Source organism: Microtus oregoni, unplaced genomic scaffold (assembly GCF_018167655.1).
Source record: "Microtus oregoni isolate MIOR12 unplaced genomic scaffold, Mior012 000008F_ref0000371, whole genome shotgun sequence".
Lineage (NCBI taxonomy): Eukaryota > Metazoa > Chordata > Mammalia > Rodentia > Cricetidae > Microtus > Microtus oregoni.
In genome coordinates, this window is record NW_024543067.1 from 15,483,772 (window position 1) to 15,502,018 (window position 18,247).

The 18,247-nt window shown below is 42.5% G+C and overlaps 1 protein-coding gene across 3 annotated transcripts in view; it reads left to right on the forward strand.

The window, feature by feature from the left end:
* Clvs1 (clavesin 1) overlaps nt 1–18,247 on the forward strand; it is a 113,110-nt gene that overhangs the window by 86,672 nt on the left and 8,191 nt on the right. For all 3 annotated transcript variants that reach the window (XM_041657019.1, XM_041657021.1, XM_041657020.1), the window contains exon 4: nt 15,432–15,542. In XM_041657019.1, coding sequence (XP_041512953.1) covers nt 15,432–15,542 — 111 coding nt within the window. The remainder of the gene's footprint in view (nt 1–15,431; nt 15,543–18,247) is intronic.

Sequence of the window (18,247 nt, forward strand, 5' to 3'; positions counted from 1 at the left end):
TTTATTTTTTCTCTTCTCCTGTTGCTCTAGCTAAGAGTCTGAGCATTGTACCGAATAAGAATGGGGACCATGGATGTCTTTATCTCATTCCTAATATTAGCAGAGATGCCTTTAGTTTACCCATTTCTGTTGACTGTAGATTGACCATATATAACCTGGATATATATATATATATAATTAATTCTGGTCCAGCTAGTCATTGGCTCTGCCCCCTGATTCAAAGGAGTGTCACAGTGTAATCAAGTACCCTGCAACAACAAGTAATAATTATTATTTTAATAATGATGTTTTAATATTCATTAACTTTCCTATTCAATGCCCAGAAATGTATGTACTTAGTACAGGAATATTTTCTTATCTACAAAATAGAAATTAAAAACCAACATCCAATACAGTGTTGGTTTTGTCCATTTATTTAAACTGTTGGTGTTCTGAGAAATGTTCTTTGAAGTACTGAAAACATCTAGATTCTAGACTGCTGCCTGGCTTTGCCTCCCGTGGTGTGCCCCAATCGGATATTCCAGCTCAACTGTGCAGTAAGAGCTGTAACCACTCAACATGCCTCTGGTTAACTGACAACAAATATAACGGGGGAGAGTGGCCTGTTTGGGGCTGTGAGGGGACGTTCAAAGCGCACTCCATGAAATAATGACCTAAATAAAGTGGTACCACAAGAGCTCAGCCTCTCCTCTCAGAGTCTGTGAGAGCACCGGTAGGTCTTCCAAAAGTATCTGGAATGATGCCTGCACTGAATACAGGGTCTTTCCTAACCTAGTCATGATACCCTATTACCTTAGACAATCCTGGCCTCCCTCAGTTTGTGTCAGGGGAGCACAAACCATCTCCATGCACACAGCAGGTGAAGCCAACTCCAGAGGGTCAGATTCCAGCAGAACAGGAGGCCTGATGAGTCCCAGTTCAAACCATCAGCATGTGTTTTCTCCTCTGGAAGCAACAGCACACACTGCTTCTCTCTTCATCCTGTAGTTAACTGAGGAGACAGCCTGCTGTCACTCTCTCTACTGTGGTCGTAGCCCTCTGACAGGGGAGTGGGAGACTTGGGTAAACTTGATAGAAGGTCATACTGTGCTCCCCTCCGCTGGCAATGTGCTTCTTAAAACTCCAGCTCAGTCTCAGAAAAGCCCCGGCTTCACTGGAGATAGCCAAATATTGAAAGATGGCTGTCCTTACTTTGAAGTTTTTATTTTGAGGAAGACAGGACTGCTGAAGATCTAAACCAGAGCCTCAAGTATACAAACCACATGTTCTACCAGTGAGCTACACCTGCAGCCCACACCTGAATGCCCAAAGCACACACTCTACCACCAATGTACATCTGCCGTTCACACTCCAGTATCCAAGGCACACACTCTACTGCCAACCGACACCTACAGCCCACAATCCAGTATCCAAGGTATGCACCCTACCACTAAGCTACACCTTCAGGCCACAGGAATAATTTCTTTTTCTTTTCTTTTTCTTTCTTTTTTTTTTTTTTTTTTTTTTTTTTGTATTTTCGAGACAGGGTTTCTCCCTAGCTTTTTGGTTCCTGTCCTGAATTAGCTCTTGTAGACCAGGCTGGCCTCGAACTCACAGAGATCCTTTCTTAGCTGAGAAATGCCGTGGCTATATGAGTCTGCCTCCCTTCTGGCTAGAGGAAAACTGAACTGAACGCTGGAAGAAAGGAGGCAGAGGCCAAGAGAAGCCAGGTAGCCCCACTGGAGATGATGCTGGAACTTTTTCCAGTAAGCCACAGCCTTGTGGCAATACACAGATTAATAGAAATGGGTTAAATTAATATGTAAGAGTTAGCCAATATGAAGCTAGAATTAATGGGCCAAGCAGTGATTTAAATAATATGGTTTCTCTGTGATTATTTTGGGACCAAGTAGCCAGAACGACCAAGCGGCCCTCCTTCAACATATAGTGAGTCCAAAGATTGTATGGGGGAAAAAAGTAGCCAGACAATTGCTCTGTCGCCCTGAGGACTCAAGTTTCCAGAACTGAACAATGTCTCTTTAAAACCCCTTGTCAGCGGTGGCTTCTTAGCCCTTTCCACGGCAGACCGCCACCTGGTGGTGAAAGCCCACTTTGGCACAAGCCCCGTGCTGCAGGAATTGCTGGTAGCTTCTGCTGGTTCTCAACCGCCCTCATTGCAGTTACAAAACTATGAGGTGAGTTTTACACCAAAGTGTTTTGCCTAGCGCTGGTCTTGCCGCTTCCCTGCACCCACCCTACGGTGGCACCCACCTGCTTCCCTACTGCCCCCACTCTCTGTGGAATCTGGAAATAGGGACTCACGTCACTATTAGATAAGGTAATAGTGACTCATAGACTCATCAGAGGGTCTCCATACCTTAGCTTTAGCAATAATGTACTAAGTACATTCTTAAAGCCAGGCTATAGAGAACACAAGCTGATTCGCAGGGTATTTTAAAGTAACGACACTCATTAGCTTACTAAAACAAGCTATGACTTTCATATTTTTCTAGGGCAGGACAAACATAGAAACGGTCTAAAGGGACTTTTCCAGAAGGCATCCACTTTCATTTTTGCACCTAATTACAAAATGTTGTCCATACAGTGTTATGTAATCGTGCCTGAAATTATTTATTCATTGAGGGAATGACTGCTAATGCAGTGTGCCCTAAATCAGAGCAGTGACACATTCAAACAGTAAGTGAATAATTTGGGGTTGGGCATCCACTTGGTGATGAATCACCTGCCTATCACCTGCAAGACTTTGGAATGCATCCACATCAACACACACACCCCCAACACAATACACACCACATACACAGACACACACACCACGCTACATACCACACACACCTCACACACAGCACATACACCATCTATCTCACACACACACACATGCACACACACACCACACTAAATGGAGACTGTTCTTTCATTTCCCAGCCAATCAGACGCAAATAATCACACAGAAGCTATACTAATTACAACACTGTTTGGCCTAATAGCTTAGTCTTCTTATTGGCTAGCTCTTACATCTTAAATTAACCCATTTCTACTAATCTATGTATTGCCACAAGGCTCATGGTTTACTGGTAAGGTTCCCTGGTATCTGTCTCAGAAGCTACATGGTGCCCTGACTCCACCTACTCTCTCTATATATAGCTTCCATCCTGGCTATATTTTGACCTTCTATAGACCAAAGCAACTTTATTCATCAACCAATAAAAGCAACACACATACTGAAGGACATCCCACATCACACACACACACACACGCCACACACCAAACACACACTAGACACACATATGCCACACACACATACACACCACACATCAGCACATGCCACAATACACCACATACATATGTGTACACATACCATATACACACACATGTACATACCACACACATGCACATCTGTACAGTTTTAAGCTGTCTGAAAACTATCTGTCCTTCCAGGTCCATAAAATGAGCATTTTTTGTAACACATGCAGATTTCATATAGGTTCTTAGTCTATTAGCAATTCAACACACACATGCATGCATGCATGTACATTCATTCACACAAATCAAAACAAAAATCTTATTTCTATTAGATAAGTATGAACTGAACTGAGATAAAAATGTAAATGAGCGAATATCAAGGCATTTGTTAATTTCCAAATACTGGAATAACAATTTTGTGTGTGTAGCAAAGGTATCTAACTTATCCAGAGATATGAAATGAAATCACTGAGCAGTGCCATATAATATTATGTGAGCCTCTAGAACAGATCATTTGGTTCTATTTCTGCACTCTCTCCCTTCCCCTCTCTCTTCTCTCCATCTCTTGCTATTCTCCTTCTCTCTCATCACACACACACACACACACACACACACACACACACACACACACTGCATCAAGCTGCCCAACACAATGTATTCCACAATAGACCCCCTCATTGAGCTCTTGATTATGACTGGGAAGCACCACGAGGGATCATTTCTGGCTCCCACTTTCCCCACAAACAGACCTTTCACCCACTTTCCCAGCCTGATATCACTGCTTTCACCTTCGGCTCTCGGTAAACGCACTGATTTCAGAAAGGTCTTGCACTCATCTGTGGGGCAGAGTCCACAGCATGTTGAGCCTGTGAGGAAGCCCGCTCTTCCCCCCCCCCCCCCCGCCCCCCGGCTACACTTTGGCATAGCACATTAAAAGAAAGGCTGATCCCATGTTTCCTGTTCCGCATTCCTGTCAACAGAGAACACAGACTCGCACAAATGTCATAGATTGGAGCGATTTCTGTGGATAAGTTATTGCTCCTGTAGAAGCTATTTGCTGACACATGGCAGTGGCCTCTCTATTACTAGACAATAGTGTGGACAGAGTTGTTTTTAATTATTTACACAACTATATATGTTCCCTTAAATCCACTAGTGCATGAATGTCACACACAGCACGTAGACCCTTGTCTCCCTTTTCTTCTTGTGATTGTCCCCATCAAATGATCACCTCTTGCGCGAGTCATAGCCACATGATCTTTATAATATCACAGAACTCAGTAGGTCTCATGGGATTAACAGAAGCTCAGCACTTTCTGCACATTATCGGTGATTCTGACAAAATTTGGGTGTTCTTTAATTGGGACTACTCACACAAAGGAAACGAACATAGACCATTAAGATTATATCTTTTATGAAATGCAAATGTAATTATCTATTTCTCCTTGCTGTGACTTTTCTATCCACATGGATATTTAAAAGGGAGTTTGGAAATGCCTGCTTTTATGTGGGCAGCCACTCCAGCCAGTTTAAATTCACTTACTTTAGCTGGCTCAACTCCACAAACCAGTCAATTGTGCTGATACAACACAACATCAATTCCTTTAGATTGTGAAAGGACCGGTCCTCAGTTCCTCACGGTATCCTCCACCTGCCTTCAGCTAGGATTCCCTGTCGAGAAAGAAGTATTGGCTATAAAACAATGTTAAATTTGCAGAAAGACTGAAGTGGGGAGCATGTAAGATCAACATCTCAAGACAATTTCTCCTTATTTAGGAAAAGTTCTAAGATCTGGGGTGGTGGCACCTGCCATGGCTCGTAATTTCTCACTGTCACCTTCTCATGGCTAGATATGGGACACTGAGCTGGTTAACCAACCTTCATCGCCCATTCTAGGGGAAAGGAAAAGTTAGGGGTCCTTTGTTTTATATTGTTTGCTTTTTGTTTGTTTTTAGAGGAAGGGAAAGTGTATTTTAACCAAATGTACCTTATTGGGTTAAATGGTACTGCCATTTTAATATTTACAGATGTTAAAAACAGTTTTTTATTTTTATATGTTTTTGTAATTGGAGGTTTCTCTCCCACCCTGCAGTTCCTGAATAAACACTCAGAGGCTTATATTAATTACAAAAGTTTGGTTGATGGCTCAGTCTTATTACTGGCTAGCTCTTTCATTTAAATTAACCCTTATTTCTTATCTATGCTTTGCCATATGGTTTCTGGCTTGTTACCTCATTTTCTACATCTTGCACAGTTGGCAGCCTGGGTGGCATTTTCAAGACTCCACCTTCATTTTCCTGTATCTCTGTTTGGGTTTCCCTCCTGGTTCTATCCTGCCTTGCAATAGGCCAAAGAAGCTTTATTTATCAACCAATGAAGGCAGTACATATTCACAGCATACATAAAGACATCCCACAGCATTTTTTATTTCTAAGATTATAGTAATATAATTCCAACATCTGTTGCTTCCACTTCTACACTCCAAACCTTTACATAGTCTCCTCCCATCTCCTTCAAATTCATGCCCTCTTTTTTCACTAACTGCTATTGCACACATATGTGTACATGCCTATGTATATACATATATATTTCTAAATATAACCTGTTCAGTCTATATAATGTTACTCTTATGTATGTTTTTAGGACTGACCATTTGGCACTGGAAAATTAACTGGTGTGTTCTTCTCTGTGGAAGACCACTTATCACACTTCCAGTTGCCTATAGTTGTTTGTGCAGGGTTCAGGTCTTATGAGATTTTCCCCATCTATTTTGGCTATGGGCATTCATGAGACTGTTTGGGTGTAGCTTCTTGTAGTTTCTTGGAGACGCAATCTCACAGCAAAACGTCTGGTCCTCTGGCTCTTACAATCTTTCTTTCCGTTCTTCCATAATATTTCCTATGCTTTGGGTGTAGGGATATTTTGTATATACATCCATTGTAAATACAGCTCTGCATTTTGATTGGCGGTGGTTTTTCATACTGGTCTCCATCTGTTATAAAGGGAAGTTTCCTTGGGAAGGGATGCAGGCTTGACTTACATAAGGAAAAATATTTACATTCATACCTCGAGTTCTCAAAATTCCATGGTTATTGGATCCTTACAACACATGTCCTTTTAGACACTGCACAGTCCAAATGCTGTGTCTGCTTCCTCGTTTTCTGGAGCACGCAGGATTGTGAGTGTCAGCTGCCTACCAGTCTCAGGCTTGTGAGTATCAGCTGCTTCCCCACCATAGGCTGAAGAAGTGTGCACTGCACGCTGCCCGGGGAACTGATAGAGTTCTACACCAAATGTGTAAGATGTCACTCTGCCTGGAAAGGACTTCTATCTTTCTACACTGCAAACATGAAGATTTGTATTCAAGATGAACTCATTTCCACAGTTCCTTTATAAACTCTGTCTTGGTTTTCCATCTGAGAGACGAAAGTCTTAGTTTGGTAGCAAATGAATCTGAGTAAACTAGTGATAGTTTCAGCCTTTCCCAGGCTCCATTCTTCAACCAGGGATGGCGTTGGTTCTCAGGAAACATAGAAAAACTACAAGGATGGAGAAACAGCCCAGCAGTTAAGAGAGGGTACTACTCTATCCAAGAACTGAGCTCAGTTCCCAGCACCCAGGCTTGACAGCTCACTACTCCAGGATGACCTAAGAACTCTGGCTTCTGAGGGCACACGCATTCACCTGCACATACCCACTTATAGACACACCCAGGCACATAATTAAAGCAAAAGAAATGGTTCATAAAGGGGAAATACAGAAAATATAAAAATATTAATCAGGTTTCTCAATAATTGCATGTTGGGTAAAAGACCAAATGAAACAATAGCCTGCCTCCGGTTCTTGGATGGTTAAACATCTCCAGCTCCAAGTTCCAGGGCCCTTGCTCATTTGCATGCTGGCCTTCTGTTTAAATGGCTTTCACAATGCAAAAGAATAAAATTTACCTTGAGTCCAAGGTCGTTGCTAGCATTGGATTACAATATCAATCCCCTTGCTTTCAATAATAGAGCTAACTTATTGCACAGAGCACAATAAACTCTACTTTCGGTTTGTGGGGCATAAGGTATTTTTTTTTTAATTTTTTTTAATTTATTTATTTATTAAGGATTTCTGCCTCCTCCCCGCAACCACTTCCCATTTCCCTCCCCCTCCCCCGATCAAGTCCCCCTCCCTCATCTGCTCGAAGAGCAATCAGGATTCCCTGACCTGTGGGAAGCCCAAGGACTGCCCACCTCTATCCAGGTCTCCTAAGGTGAGCATCCAAACTGCCTAGGCTCCCACAAAGCCAGTACGTGCAGTAGGATCAAAAACCCATTGTGATTGTTCTTGAGTTCTCAGTATTCCTCATTGTCCACTATGTTCAGCTAGTCCGGATTTATCTCATGCTTTTTTAGACCTAGGCCAGCTGGCCTTGGTGAGTTCCCGATAGAACAGCCCCATTGTCTCAGTGTGTGGGTGCACCCCTCGTGGTCCTGAGTTCCTTGCTCGTGCTCCGTCTCCTTCTGCTCCTGATTTGGACCATGAGATTTCTGTCCGGTGCTCCCATGGGGGTCTCTGTCTCTGTCTCCTTTCATCGCCTAATGAAGGTATCTTGTTGAGACTGTCAACAGTGACTTTATTTTAAATAACTTCACTGCTGTGTGATTCATACGCAATGATATACATTTCTTTTAAATCTGTGGACTTTAGTATTTTCACAGAATTGTGCAATTATTGACACCACATAATTTTCTAATATTTTTCTCATCTCAGTGAAGAACTCTTTCCCCATTAATATTCCCGGCACAGCACCTCTTTCTTGCCCAGAATAGTTACATTACAACTGGGGAAAACGTTAAATGCAAGGATTGAGAAATTCGTAATTAGAGTAGACAGTGGACAATTAGAGTGTGGCTCTTTATTGCCCCCAAACCATGTGCTCTATAAATATCCAATGGGTGATGTTTGGAGATCTAAGCGAAGGAGCACAGACATCTGCCTGTGAGGTGTGCTCAAAGTGCATAGCTGTAAAATCAGGCACAGCATCATTTTGCATGAAGGTCATTACAAGCTACTAAAATGTCATCATCTACTATCTCTGACCCTGAAGAACCATGGGCAAACTTTCATAGAGATGTGCAACTAGGACTGTGACTTCCAGGTTCACTCAGATAGAATTTGGCTCCCACAGCAGGGACCACAGGTTATCTACAGTGTTTTCTCCACTCTGTCTCACATTCTGGCTCTGTTCTATTACTGAGACTGACCTGAGTATGTCATTGGCTACCTTTCCTTATTCTTACAGCCATATGTCCATCAGGTGGTACACAGCATCACTTAAACCCACATGATCATCAGGTGGTCCACAGCATCACTTACATCAATACACCCATCAGGTGGTCTACAGCATCAGTTACACCCACATGTGGTCCACAGCATCACTTACACCCTTACACCCATCAGGTTGTCCACAGCATCACTTACACCCATCAGGTGGTCCACAGCATTACTTACACCCATACGCCCATCAGGTGGTCCACAGCATCACCATAGCATACTCCTAATATTTCTTCTACTGTTTGTTTCTGTCAGATGTATTCTTAGATGCAAGAAAGGTTTTCCTAGTAGATAATTCTGATGGTCCATGATTATGGATTCCAGCTCATGATTGTTTTTTACTTTACTGTATATGGACTTATATTGTTTGATAACAATGTCTCATATTATATTGTCTTCCCAAAATATAGTGTTTGTTCCATAAGAATAGACACTTCATGGGCTGGGAATGTAGCTCAGCATCTATGTTGAAAAGTTCCTGCCTAAGGCCTTACACTTGGTCCCCAGAACTGCAAGAAAGAAAACAAGAGACCTCAAAGCTACTATTAGATGTTTTACCTCTGTCTGTGTGAGCATATCTTAGCCTGACTCGCTATAGTATGTTCCTAGGCCATAAAAACTAGTTGATTGGGCTAATATAGTTGACAGGTAGGAAGTTAGGGTATGAACCATTCTTTTCTACTACTCCGACTTCTTCCAGTTCTCTGGCTCTTACAATCGTTCTCCCCAGTCTTCCAAGATGGTACCTTTGGTGCAGGACTTGTGTTTTAGATGCATCCTTTGGGACTGGGTTGCCCAGAATCAGTTGCTCGCTCTCTGTGCATTGACCAGTTGTGGTTTTCTGTGATGGGCCCTGTCTGTTTCAAAAAGAAGCTTCTTCTGTGAGGGTTGGAAGCTACACTTATCTGTGGGTATAATGAAAAGTATTTAGAATGCAGTTAAGAATTGTACCGATATTGCCCAATATTTATATGAGTGAGAGAATTTTTTGATACCTCAGGTGATGCTCCATAATTCACAGCTAGGTCTCCTTTCTGAGACAGCCAATATCAAAATAACTTAGTTTTATGAATTTGAATGCATTGAATCCTGGATTGGGGAAGTCCACTGAAAATTAAGGGAATGAAGAGAGGATTTTTTTAAAGTGTTGACAGTATCAGTTGTGTTCTGAGATATATGTTTTGTATGTTTTTGTAATAGAACAAATAAATATTCATTCACAACAATGAATAAAATGTTACCATAGAATGAATTATTTTCTTAAAAAAGGATGACAATGGCATAGCATATAGAGTAAGGTCACAAGGATGCAGGAAATCCTCTGTGAGTTATTTCTAGTAAGTAATGGGTTTTTCATTTCCTCAGCAAGTCCATCATGAAGGGCATGTGGCTTAATGTAGCAGACACGAGTGATGTGTATAAGAAAGACCCTTCCAGATATGCCCTAATGATGTCACAAAGCAGAAGTGTGCGTGTGTGTGTGAGTGTGTGTATGTGTATGATAATTTTGTAAAGAATTTTTAAAAGATAATAGCAAGAGCCGGGCAGAGGTGGCACACACCTTTAATCCCAGCACTCGGGAGGCAGAGGCAGGCAGATCTCTTGTGAGTTCAAGGTTGACCTGGTTTACAAGAGTTAGTTCCAGGATAGGCTCTAAAGCTACAGAGGAACCCTGTCTTGAAAAACAAAAAACAAAAAAGGCAATAGCATGTTCTGAAAGAACCAATTAGCAATAGAATAGCTTAATGATACAACTTTCAACAAATTCAATGTTCAGTATAAAAAATAAAGCACTTATGAGAATTTGTGAAACTAATAAAAACCAGAAAAGCCATAATGCCCAGGGTATATTATACAAATACCTAATTCTATCAGTAATAATTGTCTCTCCCTCAGTTGTTGGGTTTCCCAAGATTCGCATAGTTAAGTTAAAAGCACGAACACTGGAATTCAGGATGTAATGAGTCATACGGGCGAGCTGTTATTTTCTCTCTCATTTCTAACGTATTTGGCTCTATTTGCTTATGTCAATAGATGTTGCTCTTTCTATGAAAGAAAATGTATTCAGGTGTTTACATGGTTGACACACACAAGGAAGCTAATTGTGCTTTTTATGTTGCTCTGAGTGAGTGTTAGATGTAATAGCATGTAAAGATGTATTAGTCTGGTTCTTGATGCACAACATCCAAATAATTCATGTGTGTGACTGTGTATGTGCATGACTATGTGTGCAAGTGTGTGCTGTGTGGGTCTGCATGTGTGTGTTTATGTGTGTGAGTGTGTATGCGTGAGGATGTATTGTGTGGATGTGGATGTGTGTGGGTATGTATGAGTGTGTATATGTGTGAGTGTGTATTGTGCGAGTGTGTGTGCATGTGCCTGCAGGCACACCTAGCTCTCTGCACACCTAGAGAACAGAGGCTGATGCCAGATGTATTCCTCTGTTGCTCTTCACCTTGTTGCTAGGATCCCCCACTGACCATGGTCCTGACTGTTTTGTCTAGACTGGCCAGAGAACCTCAGGGATCACCTCTCTACCTATCTCTTCCTACAGCTGGGAATACAGATCAGCTTTTTCCTGGGTGCTGGGGATCCTAACCGAGGTCTTCATTCTTATGCAGCAAGAACTTTACCCACTGAGCCACTTTCCCTTCCCTGAACAACTCATAGTTGACTATTACCCATTTTATTGTTTTCTCTCAAATTATGTTTGTGATGACGTTGAAGAGTTCCTATACGTACTTATTGCAAAGTAGTTACAGACAAAAAGGAAGAGTGACTAGTTAAAAGTTCAACGTTTGTGAAAGTCTTCCCCCAAATGTCCTCTGTGGTCCTTCTGCTCTGCTTCCTTCTCACAGAGACACCGGGACTGTGGGAGTTTAAACACGAACTGGCAGAGCGCATCATATAAAACAAGCCGACTCTGCTAGCATCGATTTCCTCTGTGAATCAGCCATTCGAGGGATCTGGGGCTCCCCATGAATTGGCTTTTAAATAACGAGAAGCAATCATCTATTTACCACTTACAGGTCCTTGGGGAGACTTGAATGAAGATGAAGTATTGGGTAATAACCGTAATGTATTTGCTATGTAATAGTCAGGTATAACCCCTCCTTAAGGTCAGTGTGGTTAGAAAAGCTGGACATGACTTTAATAGCAAATTAAGTTTCCAGTGCTTGGGTTCAGTTCTGCTGGTACAGAGTGACCAGGAGGCCGGATTTATATTTTACCCCTGCTATCTAGGTGCTAGTCGAGGTCACCTCCCTGGTCATCTTGCCTGGCCAGCAATGAGATTGGCAAAGCTAGCAATATAGACAGCTCTCTTCTTTGGAGCTTTAGTAAGAAGTAAAAGAAGCAAATGATATAGATGTCTTGTTTGGGCTTAGCACACTGTTGCGTATCATCAGAATTTTGACCAGTATGCATCTATGCATTGACTGATGCCCACTGCAAAAGGAAGCTTCTTGTGCCAAGGTTGAGAGCATCCAAGATCTATGGTCTAAGCATAAATATTTAGACTGCAATTTGCTAGAATAGGCATTTAAGCAAACTAACAGTAGCAGGTACAACACTAGAATGTATAGTCTCCCTAGCCATGGGCTTCTGGTCAACCAGGGTTACTGAACCAGGTATATAGTTTGCTCCTGTGGATGAGGCCTCAAATCCTATCAGAAAGTGCTTAACTTTCCCCTAATGGTTGTGCTATTATTACAGCAGCAGGCGCACTTCACTGAACCCGAAGCTCTGTTTTGGGTAGATTCACAGCTCAGCAATCCCAGAAAGCCCGTCTCAGCCCCTGACAGTGCTGCTGTTGCAGTCTCGGGTGCAGCTCTGTATGGCATTTTATGTGGGTGCTGCTCATTTGACCTCAAGCTCTCACGCTTGTGCAGAAAGCAGTCTCACCACCCACACAGCTGCCAGTCCCAAAGTTGTCACGATTGTCAACACCATCCTGACAGGTTGTAGTGTGATTCTCCGGTGCAGCTTGCTTGTGATGAATGGCACACATTTTCATGTACCTCTTTGACATCTGTACGTTTTCTTTAGTGAAATGTTCCTCCATCGCTTGTCTTTTGCACATGTTCTAATTGGATTGTGTATTCTTGCACTTTTAATTGTGTTTCTCTGTGTGTGTTCTATATACCAGTTCTCTGTTTTATAGGTCTTGCTTCTGAGTCAAGTCTAAGGGTCAAGTCTAGTGTGCTTGCCTAGTTCAAGATCTTGAATTGACCCCCTTTTGTTTTCTAAAAGTGGGGCGAAGGCTTAGGCCAGGGATGACTTTGATGTTTCATAGTAAAGAATGAATAAGAAAGACAAAGAGGCCTAAGCTGGCCTAACATTGGTTAGTTTGAACAATCTCAAGGACTCCTGGGTGTGGGGCCTTCCCACATCATCTGGGTTCTGAGCCTGGAGTACCAAGACAAAGGAAAAACAGTGCAGCTTTCCAGAGCCTGAGAAAGACATTCGGAGAAGTGTGAGATGGGGTGACTCATCTGGCTGGGAGAGGAGAGCTCCAAGGCTCCTCATTTGCGTCCTCACTCAGCAGAGACAGCCCCTCCCTAGTCAGGAAGATCCCATATGTCAAAGCACCAGACATAACAACTACATGATGTTAATACGATTACATAGACTGATTTTGAAAGTATACCAGATTTGTAGGCCTGGAGTCAACCCTACTTAGTCCTAATGTGTATAATCCCACCCATAAATCACCAGGTTCTATTTACCAATACATTGTGAGGGATTTTCCCATCTGCACTCATAAAGAACAGCCTGTAATTTGATTGGTTAGTATTATTCTTGTTTTGATATATGCTTCATGAGGGAATTGAAACATGTTCCTTTTATTTTCTGGAAGAGATTGTATGAAATTGGATTTTTCTAATCAAATCATGTAAGCCCGAAGAATTATTTTTATGATGATATTAATTTTCTTAGTAATTAGAGGACTATTAGAATCACCTGTTTCCTGATGAGCTGAGCAAGTTTGAAATTCAAGTGATTCCTGTTCTTTAGGCTGTCAAGTCCCCATGAAGAGCTGTAGCTTTGTTCCCCAACTGTCCTTTTGAAACTGACAAAGTGACAGGCACAGTTTTATTGCTGACATTGGTGTTTTGTGATCTCCCTTTTAATCAATCTTGAAAAAAGCCTGGAAAATCTTATTGACCTTCCTAGATCACCAACTCCTAGTTCCATTGATTTCCTTGACTCCATTTCAAAGACCATTGACGTCTGCTGTTTTCACTGTTTCCTCTCTTCTTTCTGTGGCTTCCTTTCTTCTCCAAACTCAAGTCTAGCTGGACGAGTGAGGGTGAGAAACTACATACAACTGCAAAGGCAACCTAGGACTGCTCCTACACAGAAGGGAACTACTCTTGCTGAGACTTACTGGGCACTGGAGGGTAGTCAGGCCCCCTGTGGTGCACCGTCTCCAAGTCCCTCCCATTCTCCTTGACAGAAGGGTAATGGGCCAAAATGTGTTTGAGGTCTACTTTGGTAATCACTGTTGGTGGAACGTTCAAGAAGGCAGCAGCCATGTCATGTCTGGAGAACATTACACACAGCGGCAAATACTGAAGTTAGTGTAAATGATCCCTCAGTCCCGGTATTTGGTGGCGGCTCTATTGACTTTTAAAAATGAAGATAAGTAGAATGAATAAATAAACTAAAATTGTCTAGTTTAGCCTTCAAAATATTTCGTTCTTTCCTATTTTGTAAAATGTCTAGCTAGAAGTAAAAGTTATTTTTAAGATTTTTCAAATGTCAGCCCTTAAGCTCAGTTCTATACACTTTCATTGAAACTAGGTCTCCTGATGGCATATGCCCAGGGAGCCTGTAGATACAGAAAGTTCTGGAAAAAGTTAATAACCCTCTTTGCTTGTGATTATACTAAAACAGAACTAGGCATGGCATTTTCTACACCCTCGAAGAGTGCTCATTGCATGAACACTAGCCACCTTGCTTCTTCTTGTCTTGTTACAAGCCGTTTGTTGTGATGAATTTGATTGGCAGCACGCTTAGTGAGGCAAATAGCATTTAGGTGTTGCCTCTTTTACAATCCCATTAGCAATGATCTGCTGAAATCACACATCAGGACTTCCTGGCCTTTCCCCTCCTGTGGATCTGAAATCCTCCAAGCTGTTTACCAGCTTCTGGCCTGGACTCTAAGCTAAGAGCCATCATGAAAACGTTCTTATGACCTGATCTTTACAAACTGTGCTGAAATGCAGAGGAAGGGGATCTCGTTCAGTTAGGGTGAGGGTCAACTATCCCTCAGTCAGCATTAATTTTTCTCTAGGATTTGCTGTGTGCTTCCAGGATGAAGTGGACAGAAAGTACAGAAAGCAACCAACAGTACATGCTGTCAGAGGGTCATTCCAGAGAATCTCAGCTCCTAAGATCCTTTGGGGTTGTTTTGCAGTCTGCTCTTATGCAACCTGCTCAACTCACTTAACAAGTCCAGGTTCTAGGCTATTGTGAAGATGGCATAACATCATGGAGAGAAAAGAGAACAGAGTCTGAGAGCTGTGCTCTGGCTTTCAGGAACTGAAGTGTGCTAACCCAATGCCTTGAACACCTCTGAGTCCCAGTGATCTGGGTCCCACACACTGTGTGCTATTTAGATCCCTCAGACATTGCCACTTTGGAAGACTAGCCTAACCTATGCACCATTCTTAGGCTCCCGATTGAAAAGAGGAAAAAGAATGCAAGAGGACAACAGGGAAAGGAAGGCAGTCTAGGAGTTGAGCATCCAAGTCCTTCCTTTACCTGAAGGGAGAGCTTCTGCCAGAAGAGCAGGCTGTTACCTGCATTGCTATGCGCATGGCTGTCCCCTAGGCAAGTGTCTCTCACTCTCTGTATTTCCTTTGCAGGACAGCTTTCCTGCCCGCTTCGGAGGAGTCCATTTTGTCAACCAGCCCTGGTACATCCATGCCCTGTACACGCTCATCAAGCCATTCCTTAAAGACAAGACGAGAAAGCGGGTAATGAGAAGTGTCATTTAGCTTCTGAATGGATTGTTGGTGCTTTACCATGGTTTTATAACTTTTGAACATTTGCACCTTAGCAGGAGTTTACAAATGTCTTATATTTAATCAAAAACTTGGCATTTATATTTAATCAAAAACTTGGCATAATAGGTTATTTTCAGAGTGCCAGACAAACAAAAGACACTTTAAAGGCATACAGATACCAGATGCCAATTTCACTACAAATGTTTGTGAGAGTAGCACACTTCCTGCTCCTATTCAGTTCTCCCATTTTTGTATTTGTGGGGTATCTTATGACGTAGCTCAGGCTAGCCTCACATTGTTTTTGCAGACTTATTTTAGTTTTATGTAAGTGAGTGCTTTGCCTGCATGTATGTGTGTGTACCACAAGCATGCAATGAACATGGAGGCCAAGAGAAGGTGTCAGACATCACGGGACTGGAGTTAGACCGCTGTGAGCTGCCTTGTGTGTTGGCACCAGAACCTAGGCTTTGCTGCAGCAGCAACAGGTGCTCTTAACTGCTGAACCACCTCTCCAGCCCTCAGACTCAAATTCTTAATCCTTTTGCCTTCATGTCTGGAGTTCTGGGATTATAGGCATTTACCCAGTGGCTACTTCTTGTTTATGGACTATGTCAGTAGCTAATATTTTGTCCGGTGTCGTCACTATGAAAAATGGGTCTTTTTTTTCTCTCTTGGCTCTTGGATCCAGATCCATCATAAGTAAGGCTGAAAGCATTTCCCATTGGATGTGATAATCTTTAAAAGAACACTTGAAATAATAATGACCTCAGTTGGCATTTGAGAGGCCAGCCTCTTTCATCAAAGCAGGGCTGGCTCGGCCTTCTGTTTGGCTGAGCAGCAAGCATCCGCTAGCTCCTCTGAATCTCACTGTCCTCATCTGTTATGTAGGGAGACTAACTCCTACACCCCAGACTCTTTGGAGCAATTTAATGAGACGGCATATGAAAACATAGTGCAAGATGCCATTCACATACCAGACACTTGATAATTTTCTTCCTTTTCACGCTTTATCTCTCCCCCCACTAGTTTTACTAAATCATACTTGACAAGTAAACATTGTGTGCTTAAGACACATAATATAAATTCACTGTAGAATGATCACCACAATTATAAGATATCCATTACCTCAAATGTGACTGATGATATCAAGTAGCCTGAACACACACACACACATACACACACATACACACACACACACACACACACACACACACAACACTAGGGTTCTGAATTCCTAAGCCTTGAGTGCTTCTTGGTCACTGGGGAACATTTCAGTGGACTATGGAAAAAGGACAAGTCCCTGTTTCCAAACAAGAACAGAACTTAGAACTAGACATCACCAACATCAAGAAGCAAGAACCCTCTGAGACATTCTACAGTTTGCTCAGGACAGTATCAGGAACAACCTGATTGTTGTTCTGCATTGTCTGCAGCTTAACTTCAGGCCTTTGAGAGCCTGCATCTTCTACCAAGCATGGGGGCCATGCGAGCTCTTCCCACAGTGGACAATGTCTGCTGAACCAGAGCAGGGGTTTTCTGGAGCTCTTGACCCAGGACAAGTGGGTCCAGCCTCCTTCCTCCATGTTCCTCCCTGCCGCGCTGCAGCAGAGCGATCCCAGAACTGCTGTTGTGAGCAGCAGGCTCTGTCCTTTAAGATCTGAGATGGTATAGGTACAAGCACTGAATGTGAACACCAGGGATGGGACTTCGTATGCTTCTAATACTCCAGCATCTACTATAGAGTTTCATAAAATCCAGAATATTTTAATTTATTCCCAACAAATCCTTTTTATTAACTTTCAGTCATATCTAACTGCGATGTCAGAAAATGCACACTGTGGTCCCGGGCCCTGCAGCACCCAGAAGATCTCCACACTTACCTGCTTTTCTCTTTTGTCTTTACGTGAGGCTGTTTACAGGCCAGGGTAGAATGAAGAGAATGGGGTAACGGGTGATTGTTGCTGAAGTCCAAACGCGGGAATTTTCAAACTCACATTTCGATGCCACCACTGTCAGCTGTGGCATGTATGTCCAAACATGTAATTGATGGTGTTCTACTGGAATGCCATGTATTTACTCCACGCAGTTAATCGTGTGTAACTTACACACTGGATTAGTTCATGCCTGCGATGTTTCTGGGAACCAACGTCGTCACAGATGTACTTTAAATCAACTTTCAAGATCAGTTTCTAAATTGTAGTCCGTGACAATTATCTTCATGTTACATGCCATTTGTGAATTTATCTAAAGATACCTGAAATGTGAAGTCCCCTCCCTCATTTTGGTCTGCTTAGATCACTCAGCACTGTGTGCTCAGAAAGCACAAGCCCGTTTGGGTGTTGGTACTCTATGCAAGCAGGAAGGGAAAACTGCCCACAGCACATACTCAGGACATGCTTCTGCACCAAACAGGAGCTGACTGAGCTTCTCTCTAGTACACACACACCGTCGTGAAAATACAGGCTATGTTAGCAGAGTAAAATATCATCTCTTTCTCCCTAAGACCCAATGGAACACATTGGGGCAGAGCTAGAAGCCAATGGCTACAGAATAGTTCATGGGGAGAATGGCGTGGAGAATCAGGGTAGGGGATGGGACTGATTTAGGGAGGAAAAGCAGAGTGGGCAAAGACCCAGGCTGCAATTGCTGTGGCCTGAGACGATGGTGGAACTGGG